Source organism: Balaenoptera ricei, chromosome 17, assembly GCF_028023285.1.
Source record: "Balaenoptera ricei isolate mBalRic1 chromosome 17, mBalRic1.hap2, whole genome shotgun sequence".
In the NCBI taxonomy this organism is placed as follows: domain Eukaryota; kingdom Metazoa; phylum Chordata; class Mammalia; order Artiodactyla; family Balaenopteridae; genus Balaenoptera; species Balaenoptera ricei.
This window is the reverse complement of record NC_082655.1, coordinates 9,302,839-9,318,229: the sequence shown is the minus strand read 5'-3', so window position 1 is coordinate 9,318,229 and position 15,391 is coordinate 9,302,839. Positions and strand designations below refer to the sequence as shown.

The following is a 15,391-nucleotide window of genomic DNA, read 5'->3' as shown; positions in this document are numbered from 1 at the left end:
ACAGGGAGAAGGAAAAATGTGAATTACAAGGTCTGACTAAACACTCCTTGATGCTGTAGAAGACTCTGGGTCTGTGCCTTTCCCTGCCTGCACAGCCCCCTCGCATGGCTGGGACTCCAGCTACGTGAGCCGAGAAAGCGTAGAAGAAAACAACACACAAAAGCGGACACCTGCAGTGACTGATTATGTGACTGTTCCCAACAACCGTGAGGACCAGCAGAGTGGTTGGGACCACGAACTGTGGAGCCAGACCAGCTGGATCCAAGTCCTGCTCTTGCTACTTTATTAGCTGTATGACCTTGTGCAAGTCACTTACCTCATTGAGCCTCAGTTTTCTCATCTGTAAAATGGGGATTAAAAATACTACCTACCTTCTGGGGTGGCTAGGAGGGGCTAGATGTGCTTAGAACTATAGCTGGCAAACAGTAGGCATTCTTTACAAATAAAGGTTATCATAACTTGAATTCTTTGATCCAAAGAATGATCCTTTACTAAGGTTGACAGGTTTGCAATGGGAAGGACATAATAATGAGATAGGAGATAAAGATGCATGGGATAAATTTCTTCCCTCTCCAAAGACTGATACAGAGGAGAAGAAACCTGAAGGCTGCTGTTCATATTGAATCGTCTGAAAACACAAAGTGAGCGATTCGGCCCAGGCAAGCAGTTATCGTCAACACAGTTACCTGTTCTGCAAATTCAAAAAATGCTGGTTTCTTATTTTTAGTTTTTTAAGGAACCTCCATACTGTTCTCCATAGTGGCTGTATCAATTTACATTCCCACCAGTAGTGCAAGAGGGTTCCCTTTTCTCCACACCCTCTCCAGCATTTGTTGTTTGTAGATTTTCTGATGATGGCCATTCTGACTGGTATGAGGTGATACCTCATTGTAGTTTTGATTTGCATTTCTCTAACGATTAATGATGTTGAGCATTCTTTCATGTGTTTGTTGGCCATCTGTATGTCTTTTTGGAGAAATGTCTATTTAGGTCTTCTGCCCATTTTTGGATTGGGTTGTTTTTTTGATATTGAGCTGCATAAGCTGCTTGTATGTATAGCTGATTCACTTTGTTATAAAGCAGAAACTAACAAACACACCATTGCAAAGCAATTATACTCCAATAAAGACCTTAAAAAAAATAATGCTGGTTTCTATCAAAAACCTAATTATCAGCACTGCTGCATGTCTACTGAATAGTTATAATTGATGTTCAAAATGACATCCCTAACCCAAAATACCAAAGTCTTCTCTGGTATATTCTATAAAATAAACGAGGCTCAGTATGTTTTAGTGTTGATGTTCTTTAATGCAATATTATTTTTAGGAATTTGAAAAGTTATGAGTAGAATTTATGCCTGTCATGGGCATCTATCATGTCTGTCTGCTCTATGTGTCACCCCCTATTCTTTGGGAAAAAGAACCCTATTCTATTGGAGAACAGATCTCCCATCTTCAACCAAGTGACTCTCATGGGGGCTGCCAAACACAGTATCTTGAACCTACACCCACCCACCCTAACTGGTGGAAACATGACCTAGAGTTTGGTCACTCTTACTAACCTCTTACTCTCTGAGCCACAGAGACCAAGGTGTGACCATGTGACCCAAATTGGGCCAATCTAAATGCTTCCCTGGGATCTTTCAAACTAGACTTGGGTGAAGAACAGGTGGACAGAAGAAAGAGGAAAAAATATGTGATCCTGGGGCTGCTAACATCCACAGTCTTATCAGTATGGAGAAAGTCAGCTGAGACAGTGGAACCAAAAAGAGAAGCACAGACAAGAGTTGAAGAGAGAGATTCTGGAAGGGTCCTGTTCCTTGTTTCCCACCCAGGGGTTCCCATCCTCGCTGATGGGTGACTATGAAAGCCATTGTATTTCCTTCTGAGTCCAAGGTACTTTAAGTTGGGTTTCTGACACTTGGGGAATAAAGGGTTTGTCCATCCATCCATCCATCCATCCATCCAACCATTTATCCATCCACCCACTTTTTCAGTACATTAATATCTACTTAAAGCCAACCACATGCCAGGTTCTGTTCTAGGCACTGTTTCAGGTGCTGGAGAAAAGCAGTGAGCAAAACAGACAGAGTCTAGCCCCTTGGAGGCATTTGATCTAGTGGATAAGGCAGACAAGAAACAAATGCATCATCTATTAGGTAACCATCAGTGCTAACAAGGAAACTGAAGCAGGGTCAAGGGGTAGAGACTGGGGTGTGGTGGAGAGGCAAGGAGGGTCTATCTCAGGAGGTGACATTTGTCAGAGTCTCAAATGAAGTGAAGGAGCAAGCGGAACAGAGATAAGAGTTCCTGGCCGAGAGAGAACAAGCGCCAGGATCAAGAGTCTGCTAGATTAACTGACCTCACTCTTTTCTCCTGGAGGACAAAGAGGGCATGATGACCACCTGTGTTGTGGTGGGACTCAGCCTGCATAGTCTGATACAGTCGGACAGACCTATATCTGAAATCCTCATCTTGGCTATTTCTGTCCTTGGCTTAGGTGTAAGTTACATAAACGCTTGAGCTCAATTTCCTCCTAAGGAAAATGATTGTACAATATCTCTTTCATTAAATCATTTATACATTCAGCAAATTTATGGAGTACATCCTACATTTCAGGCACAGTGTTAGCCCTATCAAACTCATGGGGTAGAGAGGAAGAGGGAATTTTAAAAGTTTTGACTGTATATAAAGTAAATGCGGGACGTCCCTGGTGGTACAGTGGTTAAGAACCCACCTGCCAATGCAGGGTACACGGGTTCGAGTCCTGGTCCGGGAAGATCCCACATGCCACGGAGCAACTAAGCCCGTGCACCACAACTACTGAGCCTGCACTCTAGAGCCCGTGAGCCACAACCGCTGAAGCCCGCGTGCCACAACTACTGAAGCCCACGCGCCTAAAGCCCGTGCTCCGCAACAAGAGAAGCCACCGCAATGAGAAGCCCACGCACCGCAATGAAGAGTAGCCCCTGTGCACCACAACTAGAGAAAAGCCTGCACGTAGCAACGAAGACCCAACACAGACAAAAATAAATAAATAAATAAATTTTAAAAAAGAAAAAAGAATAAAGTAAACGCTTCCTTAGGGGAAGTGCTGAGTCCTACGTAAGGGCACCACGAGTGGGGCATCTAAACTAGGTGAGAAGGGGTGAGGCGGTGGGTTGTCAACTGTCTCCCTCTTTACAAGAATTAATTAAGACGATCTATGGAAAGTGCTCAGCCCCTACCAAGCCCACAACGGAAGTTGGCTCTCTTCCTTCTCAGAGTTATAGATCCCGAGAAGGAAGCATACAGTGATCAAAGCCAACCTCCTAGCCATTGTAGGAAGTCAGGGGGCTTCTGTTCCTCAAACAAGCTTGCATAAAAGCAAATCAGTCAAGACAGTCCCATCCTTGGGACCAAAGAAGCTCAGCTCTCTTGACCCTTTGAGGGGGGTGGTGGGAACACGCACTAGCTTTATAAGCAACTATAGGTATGAGCTCTTTCCAACAAGCTGACTAAAATGTTCCCTTTCTTATCCCAACAGAGAACCAGGAGCTGTTAAGTTAAAGAGAACATAACTCTTTCCTTGGGCTGACAAACAGATGTGTGGGCCTCCTGTGTTAGAAGGTGTCAAAAAGATGAACTCTAAATCTGATTCTGGCTATTTAGAAATAACAATAAAGTAAGATAGAAACACCAGTTAGCAGACAGCCTGTTGAAGAAGCTAATGGTATACCAGTAAGTATTCATCTAATGCACACGTACATGGCTGACCATTCTCTGGTCTCCTTGCTCCCTGCCTTCTTCGGTAAAAGAATTGATTCCTCTGTCGACAATTCACCCATCCTTCCTCCAGATCTCCGGCACCACCTCCAAGCTTCACGGCCACAATCACACTTGCCATCTCCCCTGCCAATCCATCAGCCAAACCTATTTGTTGTTCAAATCAGAAGCGCTGCACCCTGAGCCTGGATGAGGGAGGCTGAGTGGCTTATGTAACTGACCTAGCTCTTCCTGAAGAGGATGAGCCAGAAAACACCCAGCAACTCTAACCCCAAGAAATCATGGAATGTACGTTCCCTCTGTGTGTACCCCTGGCAGAGTGGAGAGTTCTTGACAGAGGCATGAGTAAGGTGATGAGCAGATTTCAGAGAGCCCATTTTCAATAACTGGAGAAGCATGGCCAGCAAAGCTGCAAAATGCATCTAAGTCCAAATGAAACCAAAGTGCCCAGTCCAGTGCACAGCGGTATTTTGCACATACATTCCAATTTGGCTAAATTCTGTTCGTGTCTGCATAGAAAAAGATATAAAGGTCAATGCAGTAATTCACTTGCAATGTCAACACCTGCATGATTTAAAACCCCATTGGTCATGAGATGAGGGGGAAAGAGAACTCCATGGGGAGTCTTGAGATTGCGTAACCCCTCGAGCTCATGATTTCTGTAAGTTGGGGTGAGACTGCCTTCTTGGGGGGGACTCATTTCTGTAAAAGCATCCAGAGGAGGATCTCTGAGGCATCTTCCCGCTCTGCCTCTGTGAGGCATGAGCTGCTGCAGGTCTTCTAGCAAATGTCTCCTGACACTGTCATTGTCAGTGGTCAGCCCTCCTTTGCAATCTCCCCAGATGCCCCCTAGAGTCCGGACTGGTTCCAAGCAAGAAATGCTCCCTCCATTTGAAAGTCTGCATAAAGGAGGGAGAAAGTCCAAACTGTGTCTTTGTCTGTGAGTTAACTGGTGCTGTCTGTTCCTTCCAGGCAGGATTAAGTGGTTCCCATACAGATGGTCTAGGGGTCCCACCACCTCCTCTGCCCAATCTGTCAGCTCTAGAAGGACAACAGCTGAGTTGGTGTCCAGGAGATTGACTGAGAGGCTTTACAAGTAGTTTGTCAACAGTAATACTTTAAATCTATATTATATACATAATGTATATTTACATTTATAATTATTTCTATTTATAAATACAGGTGGCTTTCCATATCTGCAGGTTCCGCATTCACAGGTTCAGTCAAGTGAGGATCAAAAATATTCGAAAAAATTTTTCAGAAAGTTTCAAAACATAAAAGTTGAATTTGCCACATACGGGCAACTATTTACAGAGCATTTATGTTGTGTTTACAACTATTGATATAGCACTTGCAAAGTATTAGGTATTATAACTAATCTAGAGATGATTTAAAGTACACAGAAGGATGCGCATAGGTTGTATGCAAATACTCTGGCATTTTATATAAGGGACTTGAGCATCTGCGGACTTTGGTATCCTTGAGGGTCCTGGAAACAATCCCCTGTGGATATAGAGGGATGACTTGTATACAAACAGTTAAACTGTTTGCAAGAGATGGTCTTCCTTTACAATCTCGAGCAGGGCCCATAGTTTCCCTGATACTGTGACATCTTCTTGAGAGGGAACCAAAAGGAAGAGAGAGGACTTATGCAGAAGCTCAACCTGTTTCTACAGCAGCCTGTAGTGAGCATGGTTTACTGGGGATCATGAATTATAGTCTTGATTCACGTTTCGAAGAACCATCTGTGAGTCCAAGAAGCGAACGAAGCAAGATATAATGGAAATAACATGGTCTTAACATTCAGACCTGAGTTTGAATTTTGGTCTTGCTCCTCAGTAGCTGTGTGACTCAGGCGGAGTAACTCAACGTCTCTGAGCCCCTGTCTCCTCAATCCATAAATGAAGACACGAGAGTCGATCTTTCACTGTGGATGTGAGGACCACATGAGATAACACATGCAGGACTCCAGGCCCAGAGGAGAAACACTCAAAATGTGGCTGTTGCTATGATCACAGTTAAGTTGTCCTTGAGTAAATTAACATGAAATTGGCAGAGGAAAATGGCGACCAGCAACAGCAGTGAACCCCAAAACTCTATCTCACGACCAGCAGGACTGCCCAGGGGCCCTACAGTGTACACAACTGGACCCTCTGTCCCGACACAGTGGTGGGAAGAAGAGGCTTCATAATCACAAACATACCTGGCTGCTGCATCCAGCTGTTCTTTCCTGTGAGGAGACGGGGGAGAAAAAAATAAACACAGCATAAATTACAGGCAACAGCTCCCCCTCTCCCCAAAATCTGTCCCCAAGCTTCCCTTTCATGAAGACGAAGGAGCAGGGTGGAGCTCTGGGACAAGATGGTGCAAGTGGAGGAGAGCCAGTGAATGACATGGGTTTCCCCAGCCAGACCCCAGACCCCTCCTGTGACCTAACAGGTCTGGCTCTGAACTCCAAGGTTCTTCTCAGCCATGCATTCATTTATTCATCCCCAGAATGGTTGCTGAGCACCTACTCTGCCCCACACCCTGTGCTGGGTTCAGGTGATCTGTTCAGCGGTGGGGACAGATCAGGAAACCAGGAATTTCATAACGTAGCAGCCACACACCCCATCACTCTGTCACCACCATCATCATTACAGTCGACATCATCATCACTAATATTTATTGTGCGGTAATTAGTAGGCAGATACTCTTTTAAGTGCTTTTTTTTTTTTTTTTAAGAACTCTCCCATTCTTTTTTTTTTTTTTTTAATTATTTATTTTTATTTATTTATTTATGGCTGTGTTGGGTCTTCGTTTCTGTGAGAGGGCTTTCTCCAGTTACGACAAGTGGGGGCCACTCCTCATCGCGGTGCGCGGGCCTCTCACCATCGCGGCCTCTCTTGTTGCGGAGCACAGGCTCCAGACGCGCAGGCTCAGTACTTGTGGCTCACGGGCCTAGTTGCTCCGCGGCATGTGGGATCTTCCCAGACCAGGGCTCGAACCCGTGTCCCCTGCATTGGCAGGCAGATTCTCAACCACTGCGCCACCAGGGAAGCCCTTAAGTGTTTTTTATGGATTCACTTATTTAATCATCACTAGCAACCCTATGAGGTAAGTATTATTATCACCCCCATTTTCCTGATGAGAAAACTGAGACACAGAGGGATTCAGTCCATTGCTCAAGGTCTCGCAGCCAGGAAGCAGCCGAGTCAGGATTCAAACCTAGGTGACCTGGCTCCGGAGCCCACACTTCTAACCATGAGGCCACACGCAGTCTACACACATGCATGACCGAGACTTTGCTCAGGCTCTGCCTAGAAGAGTCTTACTCTTCCTTTAAGTTCCAGCTGGAGGGGCTCCTCCTGGTGTTTCTATCTAAATTCCCAGGGTTGAGGCTGAGCTAATATCTTCGTATGTGGAATTGGACTGGATCACATTGTCTTAGAATTACGTGGTCGTGTGGGGGCAGAGCCTTTGCTTTTCTCAGCTCTAAAACCTGAGCAGGGGCTTCCCTGGTGGCGCAGTGGTTAGGAATCTGCCTGCCTGCGCGTCTGGAGCCTGTGCTCCGCAACAAGAGGGGCCGCGACAGTGAGAGGCCCACGCACCGTGATGAAGAGTGGCCCCGGCTCACCAGGACTGGAGAAAGCCCTGGCACAGAAACGAAGACCCAATGCAGCCAAAAATAAAAATAAATTAATTAATTAAAACCTGAGCACCCCATACCCTGGAACTTCATAAGTGCACAGGAAATACTGAATGAATACCCGGACTATCGTTGAGATCCAGGGGTGGGAGAAATGGGGAGAGAATATGAGGTGTCTTGGTAGAAGAGCAAAAGGACCAGCTGGAGAGTTAAGGACTTCTAGTTCATGCGTCAGCTCAGCCTGTGGGTCTAGTGTGGCTTTGAGCTGGACACATCCTCTGGGCCTATTTCCCCTCCTGAAGCATGTGGACAGAAGAAGCTCTGACTTTTTAGAATCCTCTGGGTCTCTGGCTCCAGGAAAAGTAGGGATGGCCGTAAGAGGAGAAGGAAAGGTGAGGGAGTGGGCCGAGGGCAGGATGGGAGCAGAGGGCAATGTGGGGGGCGGTGCTAAAGGCAGGGATAAATTAGGAGCATGGGACTATCACGTACACCCTACTATACATAAAATAGATAAGCAACAAGGATTTATTGTATAGCACAGGGAAGATCTTGTAGTAACCTATAATGGAAAATCATCTGAAAAAATATATAACTGAGTCACTATGCTGTACACCTGAAACTAACACAATATTGTAAATCAGCTATATTTCAATTTAAAAAAAGAATCAGAGGCACCACTTCCATTCCTTTCTCATGCTACAGGACAATGATTCCATGCCTCCCCCTCCATCATCAGAACTCCCCCACCTCCCCACTTCCCCCCACAGCCAGTGACCTTGACCTCAGCAGAGATCTGCCTCATGGTCTTACCACCATATTGACAATCTTATACCTGGTCTCGCCCACTGGCTTCCCTTCAGTGCTGATGGATGAAGGGTCCATGCTCCTGCTGACGGCTTCACTTGTGCTTTGAAGCCCATGCCCTCCATCCTGCTCTCTCCTCTAGCCCTCCCCTCCACCACCACTGCATCCGCCTATACCCCTCTCTACCATTATACCATTATCCCGTTCTCATCAAGGATAAAACCTGAGCCCTACATCCCTTGCAGCTGTGTCATCTGCACTCACTGTCCCCACGTGCTCATTTCCTTGTCACCCTTTAGCCTGTGTAAGCTGGCTTTCTGCCCACTGCTCCACTGCAATTGCTCTAGTCAAAGCCCCAACACACTCCAAGAGATAACACCCAGTGGGCAATTCTCTGTCCCTGTCTCCATCAACCATGTGACAGGACTAGCACGGCTGACCCTCTCCTGTTCACTGTTCTATCCCCAATGCCACGCCCAGTGTCTAGCATGTAAGAGATGCTCAGTTAAATACTTGCCGAATGTATGGATAAATGAAGAAAGGATTTGTAACCACATTCCAGAGGGGATGTTCTAGCCCTGCTGTCACTAACAGTGGCTTCCCAGGACTGTGCTTTGGGAGTTTAGTGTCTTCCTTGCCCTCTTCTCTCCTCTGTGCCATAAACCCACTGCTTCCTTCCAGCACAGATTCAACCAGCAGAGACTAAACACCTAGGATGGGCCAGGTACTTTCGCACATTTTATTCAGTTTGACCTTCACAACAACAATCTTCAGAAAAGGGTATTATTATCTCAACAAAACTTGTCTCATCTTACTTTTATCCAATTTTTTCCCTAAAAAACTCTTTCTTTTCAGAGATATAATGGGCTTTGGCATAAGACCTGGGTTCCAATCTTTGCTCCATTGCTTACTAGCTGCGTGACATTAGACAAGCTGATTAATCTCACTGATGCTCTGATTCTTCACCTATAAGCTTGGGGTTATGAAAAATGGAGTTACCCATTCTACTTATCTCCCAGGACATTCTAAAGATTAAATGAGATCGCCTGTATGAAAACAGATCCAATGTTATTTGGCCGTAGCAAAGGGTTACTGCAAGTTCCCCTTCTCCATTTCTAGCACTCCAATAACCTTGACCCTGGTCATAAAAAGAACAAGTTCTGGTTCTACAATAAATTAACTGGGTCTTCTTGGTCAAGTAACTTCTGTTTCTTGGGCCTAAGTCTCAGCTCCATTTTAGTTCTAATATCTAATGATTCCAAAGCTGCACTGTCCAATGGTAGCCACTAATCAATCACATATGGCTATTTAAACTAAAATTAAAGAAAATTAACAATTCAATTCCTCAGTTGCACTAGTAATAGATGCTCAACAGCCACATGTAACTAGTGGTTACCATATGGGGCAGTGCAGCTATAGACAATTCTACTATCACTTTTAGGGAACAAATCTGTGCGCATGTTTTTTTGTTGGTGGTAAGCAACATCTTGTTTTTAATGTCTGCTCTCTTCTCTGTTTCTGCATGAGGATGTACATTCTACCATCCCCCCAGCATCTTCCTGTACCTTCTCAGCCTCCTACCACCTACTTCTACTAGGTCTACACAGTTTCCATTGGCCAGCAAATCAGAAGACCTGGGTTTGATCCCAGCTATGCCCAACATGATGTGTGGCCTTGAGCAAGTTCCTGAGCTGCTGGGGGCCTCAGTTTCTTCTCATATAAAATTGGGGTGGGACTTGAAACTCTCCGAGGTTCTTTGCAATTCAAAAGTAATGATTTTATAATTTTAAGTAATCATAAAAGAAAAACAAAGAAGGCAATAATACCATCACTCATCACTGCTAGCCCAAAATATGCATGTATATACATACACATATGTACACATGTGCGTATACATACACACATATACTTGCAAATTAACAAAGAACTACACTTGCTGGAAACTGATATGACACCACTCTTAGAAATGGGCTACACAACTTCATCCTTCAAAATCTTTTGGAGGACTATAAAATGGTTCAGCCACCATGGAAAACAGTCTGGCAGTTTCTCAAAATGTTAAACATAGAGTTACCTATTCCACTCCTAGGTATATACCCAAGGGCATTGAAAACACATATCCACACAACATGTACCTAAATGTTCATGGGCCAAAAAGTGGAAATAACACAAATATGCATCAACTGATGAATGGATAAATACAATGGGGTATATATGATGGAATATTATTCAGCCATAAAAGGAATAAAGTTCTGATACACAAGACAACATATATGCAACTTGAAAATATTATGATGGGTGAAAGAAATCATATTATAAGATTTTATTTTTATATGAAATGTCCAGAATAGGCAGAATAGAGAGAGGAAATATTAGTGGTTGCAAGGGCTGGGGGAAAAGAGGGAACCAAGAGTAACTGCTAAAGGGCACAGGGTTTCTTTTTGGGGTAATGAAAATATTCTGGAATTAGATAGTGGCGATCAATGCCCAACTTTGTGAATATACTAAAAACCTACCAAATTGTTACTTTAAAAGGGTACCTTTTATGGTATGTGAAATCCTTTTGTAGTATATGAAATATATCTCAATAAAGTGTTTTTTCAAAAAAGTAAATCAAATAAAAAGCTTTTAGGAAGCAGGTGAGGACACACCAGTGTATTATCAGCTACTTTTTTTTTTTGCCATTAAACATATGGAGTGGGTTGGAATATGGGGGTGACATTCTTTTCCCAAGGGATGGCCTTGTTTCAGAATGGTTGCCAAGTGAATTCTCTAGTGGCTTTATACTTTTGTCCTTGAAAAAAAGAAAGAAATGTTCTCTCTTAAAAGCCATTCCCATATCACGGCTGCTGTCTGCAGCACAATGTATTCCTTGGAGTCTCCGACAGCTAGGACAATGCCTTATTTATAATAAATCAACCCAAAAGAATGGTCCTCTTGCCAAGACCTTGGGATGCAAAGCAAACAGAAATCTTCTTGATTCAGAATTCAATGTGGTTGCACAAGTTCTTGTTTTTGAGTTCAAGGTCACTCTGTTCTCTTCAGGAGAAGCCACCTGCCCATTCTAAGACCCTTGTTATCCCAAGGAAGGCTGATACTACCCCAAAGCCAAAATGATTATAGCAACAATCGAATGTTAGAATCAAAAGGAATCACAGAGATCATCTTCTGAGTAAATCTAATTACAAGTAAGAAGACAAAGTTAGTAAATCAAAATTTATCATTCCATTACGGAAGCCTTGCTTCTTCTCATCTCGTTAACTCTCCCACAAGTCATCACTCCCTGAGTTTCTTTCCCTTTGCTTATTCCCTTTCAGGTCCTCCCTCTATCCTCCCTTCCTACTGCTGTTACCTTGGTTTAAGCTCTCATTTCCTCTTCCCCTGAATCCTGCATTCCTTTGTTAGCTGATCTCCTTGTGTAGAATCCTGAGCCTGTCCAATCCATCCTCCCTCCTGTCACTTTCCTGAAACACACATCTGATCATGTCATTCTCTGTCGCCAATAGCTTCTCTTCGCTTTCAGGATCAAGGTCAGAGTCCTTCACAAGTCACTTGTGACCTGCATGGTCTGGTCCAATCCTTAGCATATACAAGGGGCTCAAAAATATTGGTGGACCGAATGCCTGGACTAGAAAGTGCCACGTGCCACTAGACCCTCTTGGGAGTAACAGCACCATAGATGCTGAGATGGGAGAGGTAAGCAGGACCCTGAGGTTCTGGGGCCCTGCGGGTCGTGGTCAGGTTTTGGATCTTGTTCTCTTCATCATGGTTATCCAGTGGAAGGTTTTATGCAGGGAAATGAGTCAGTCATGATGTCATGAATTTTCTTAAATCTTTACCACAGTCCGGTGATGGAAGTGGAGGGAAAATTGAGGCCGAGTTCAGAGCCTGGTCGCAGGTTCCACAACGAGAGTGTGGGAAAGTGGGATGGGGTTGGGGGGAGCCACCCATCCAGCACTGGGTCATGCTATGGTTCATGAACCCAGACACGTGGCAGAAACACACTTCAGAGCAGGGTCCCCACTCCAGGTACGAGTTCTGAGTGTCCCTCAACTTCTTCTCCCAACTCAAGGGTCCTATCCACCCAGCCTTCTATCCACACACTTAAAAATCTAAGCTCCGGACCACAGTGTCTAAAATCTGGCAAGGATTTTGGGCGCTTTGCTGATGGTGTCGGTGAGCACGTTTCCTGCCTGAGTGCAACTAGCGGCGAGTCGCGGGCACCTCCAGTTTCCTAAGGTGAAAGCTTAGATTATTGAGATTAGGAACCAAGATGGCGGAGTAGAAGGACGTGCTCTTACTCCCTCTAGCAAGAACACCAGAATCACAACTGGCTGCTGGACAATCATCGACAAGAAGACACTGGAACTCGCCAAAAAAGATACCCCACATCCAAAGACAAAGGAGAAGCCACAATGAGATGGTAGGAGGGGCGCAATCCCAGTAAAATCAAATCCCAGAACTGCTGGGTGGGTGACTCACAGACTGGAGAACGCTTATACCACAGAAGTCCACCCACTGGAGTGAAGGTTCTGAGCCCCACGTCAGTTCCCAACCTGGGGTTCCAGCAACGGGAGGAGGAATTCCTAGAGAATCAGACTTTGAAGGCGAGTGGGATTTGATTGCAGGACTTCGACAGGACTGGGGGAAACAGAGACTCCACTCTTGGAGGGCACACACAAAGTAGTGTGTGCATCGGGACCCAGGGGAAGGAGCAGTGACCCCAGGGGAGACTGAACCAGACCTACCTGCTAGTGTTGGAGGGTCTCCTGCAGAGGTGGGGGGGCGGGGGGGGGGAGTTGTGGCTCACCGTGAGGACAAGGACACTGGCAGCAGAAGTTCTGGGAAGTACTCCTTGGCGTGAGCCCTCCCAGAGTCTGCCATTAACCCCACCAAACAGCCCAGGTAGGCTCCATCGTTGGGTTGCCTCAGGCCAAACAACTAACAGGGAGGGAACCCAGCCCCACCCATCAGCTGTCAAGCGAATTAAAGTTTTACTGAGCTCTGCCCACCAGAGCAACAGTCACCTCTACCCACCACCAGTCCCTCCCATCAGTAAACATGCACAAGCCTCTTAGATAGCCTCATCCACCAGAGGGCAGACAGCAGAAGCAAGAAGAACTACAGTCCTGCAGCCTATAGAAAGAAAACCACATTCACAGAAAGATAGACAAGATGAAAAGGCAGAGGGCTATGTACCAGATGAAGGAACAAGATAAAACCACAGGAAAACAACTAAATGAAGTGGAGATAGGCAACCTTCCAGAAAAAGAATTCAGAATAATGATAGTGAAGATGATCCAGGACCTCGGAAAAAGAATGGAGGCAAAGATCCGAGAAGATGCAAGAAATGTTTAAAAAAGACCTAGAAGAATTAAAGAACAAACAAACAGAGATGAACAATACAATAACTGAAATGAAAAATACACTAGAAGGAATCAATAGCAGAATAACTGAGGCAGAAGAACGGATAAGTGACCTGGAAGACAGAATGGTGGAATTCATTGCTGCGGAACAGAATAAAGAAAAAAGAATGAAAAGAAATGAAGACAGCATAAGAGACCTCTGGGACAACATTAAATGCAACAGCATTCACATTATAGGGGTCCCAGAAGGAGAAGAGAGAGAGAAAGGACCTGAGAAAATATTTGAAGAGATTATAGTCGAAAACTTCCCTAACATGGGAAAGGAAATAGCCACCCAAGTCCAGGAAGTGCAGAGAGTCCCATACAGGATAAACCCAAGGAGAAACATGCCGAGACACATAGTAATCAAACTGGCAAAAATTAAAGACAAAGTAAAATTATTGAAAGCAGCAAGGGAAAAACGACAAATAACATACAAGGGAACTCCCATAAGGTTAACAGCTGATTTCTCAGCAGAAACTCTACAAGCCAGAAGGGAGTGGCATGATATACTTAAAGTGAAGAAAGGGAAAAACCTACAACCAAGATTACTCTACCCAGCAAGGATCTCATTCAGATTCGATGGAGAAATCAAAAGCTTTACAGACAAGCAAAAGCTAAGAGAATTCAGCACCACCAAACCAGCTCTTCAACAAATGCTAAAGGAACTTCTCTAAGTGGGAAACACAAGAGAAGAAAAGGACCTACAAAAACAAACCCAAAACAATTAAGAAAATGGTCATAGGAACATACATATCGATAATTACCTTAAACATGAATGGATTAAATGCTCCAACCAAAAGACACAGGCTTGCTGAATGGATACAAAAACAAGACCCATCTATATGCTGTCTACAAGAGACCCACTTCAGACCTAGGGACACATACAGACTGAAAGTGAGGGGATGGAAACAGATATTCCATGCAAATGGAAATCAAAAGAAAGCTGGAGTAGCAATACTCATATCAGATAAAATAGACTTTAAAATAAAGAATGTTACAAGAGACAAGGAAGGACACTACATAATGATCAAGGGATCAATCCAAGAAGAAGATATAACAATTATAAATATATATGCACCCAACATAGGAGCACCTCAATACATAAGGCAACTGCTAACAGCTATAAAAGAGGAAATCGACAGTAATACAATAATAGTGGGGGACTTTAACACCTCACTTACACCAATGGACAGATCATCCAAAATGAAAATAAATAAGGAAACAGAAGCTTTAAATGACACAACAGACCAGATAGATTTAATTGATATTTATAGGACATTCCATCCAAAAACAGCAGATTACACTTTCTTCTTGAGAGCGCACGGAACATTCTCCAGGATAGATCACATCTTGGGTCACAAATCAAGTCACAGTAAATTTAAGAAAATTGAAATCATATCAAGCATCTTTTCTGACCACAAAGCTATGAGATTAGAAATGAATTACAGGAAAAAAACGTAAAAAACACAAACACATGGAGGCTAAACAATACGTTACTAAATAACCAAGAGATCACTGAAGAAATCAAAGAGGAAATAAAAAAATACCTAGAGACAAATGACAATGAAAACGCGACAATCCAAAACCTACGGGATGCAGCAAAAGCAGTTCCAAGAGGGAAGTTTATAGCTATACAAGCCTACCTCAAGAAACAAGAAAAATCTCAAACAACCTAACCTTACACCTAAAGGAACTAAAGAAAGAAGAACAACCAAAACCCAAAGTTAGCAGAAGGAAAGAAATCATAAAGATCAGAGCAGAAATAAATGAAATAGAAACAAAGAAAA

At 44.1% G+C, this 15,391-nt stretch overlaps 1 protein-coding gene across 1 annotated transcript in view; it reads right to left on the bottom strand.

Moving 5' to 3' along the window:
* KCNQ3 (potassium voltage-gated channel subfamily Q member 3) overlaps positions 1-15,391 on the bottom strand; it is a 295,537-nt gene that overhangs the window by 23,561 nt on the left and 256,585 nt on the right. The window contains exon 9 of the mRNA XM_059901188.1: positions 5,968-5,994. Coding sequence (XP_059757171.1) covers positions 5,968-5,994 — 27 coding nt within the window. The remainder of the gene's footprint in view (positions 1-5,967; positions 5,995-15,391) is intronic.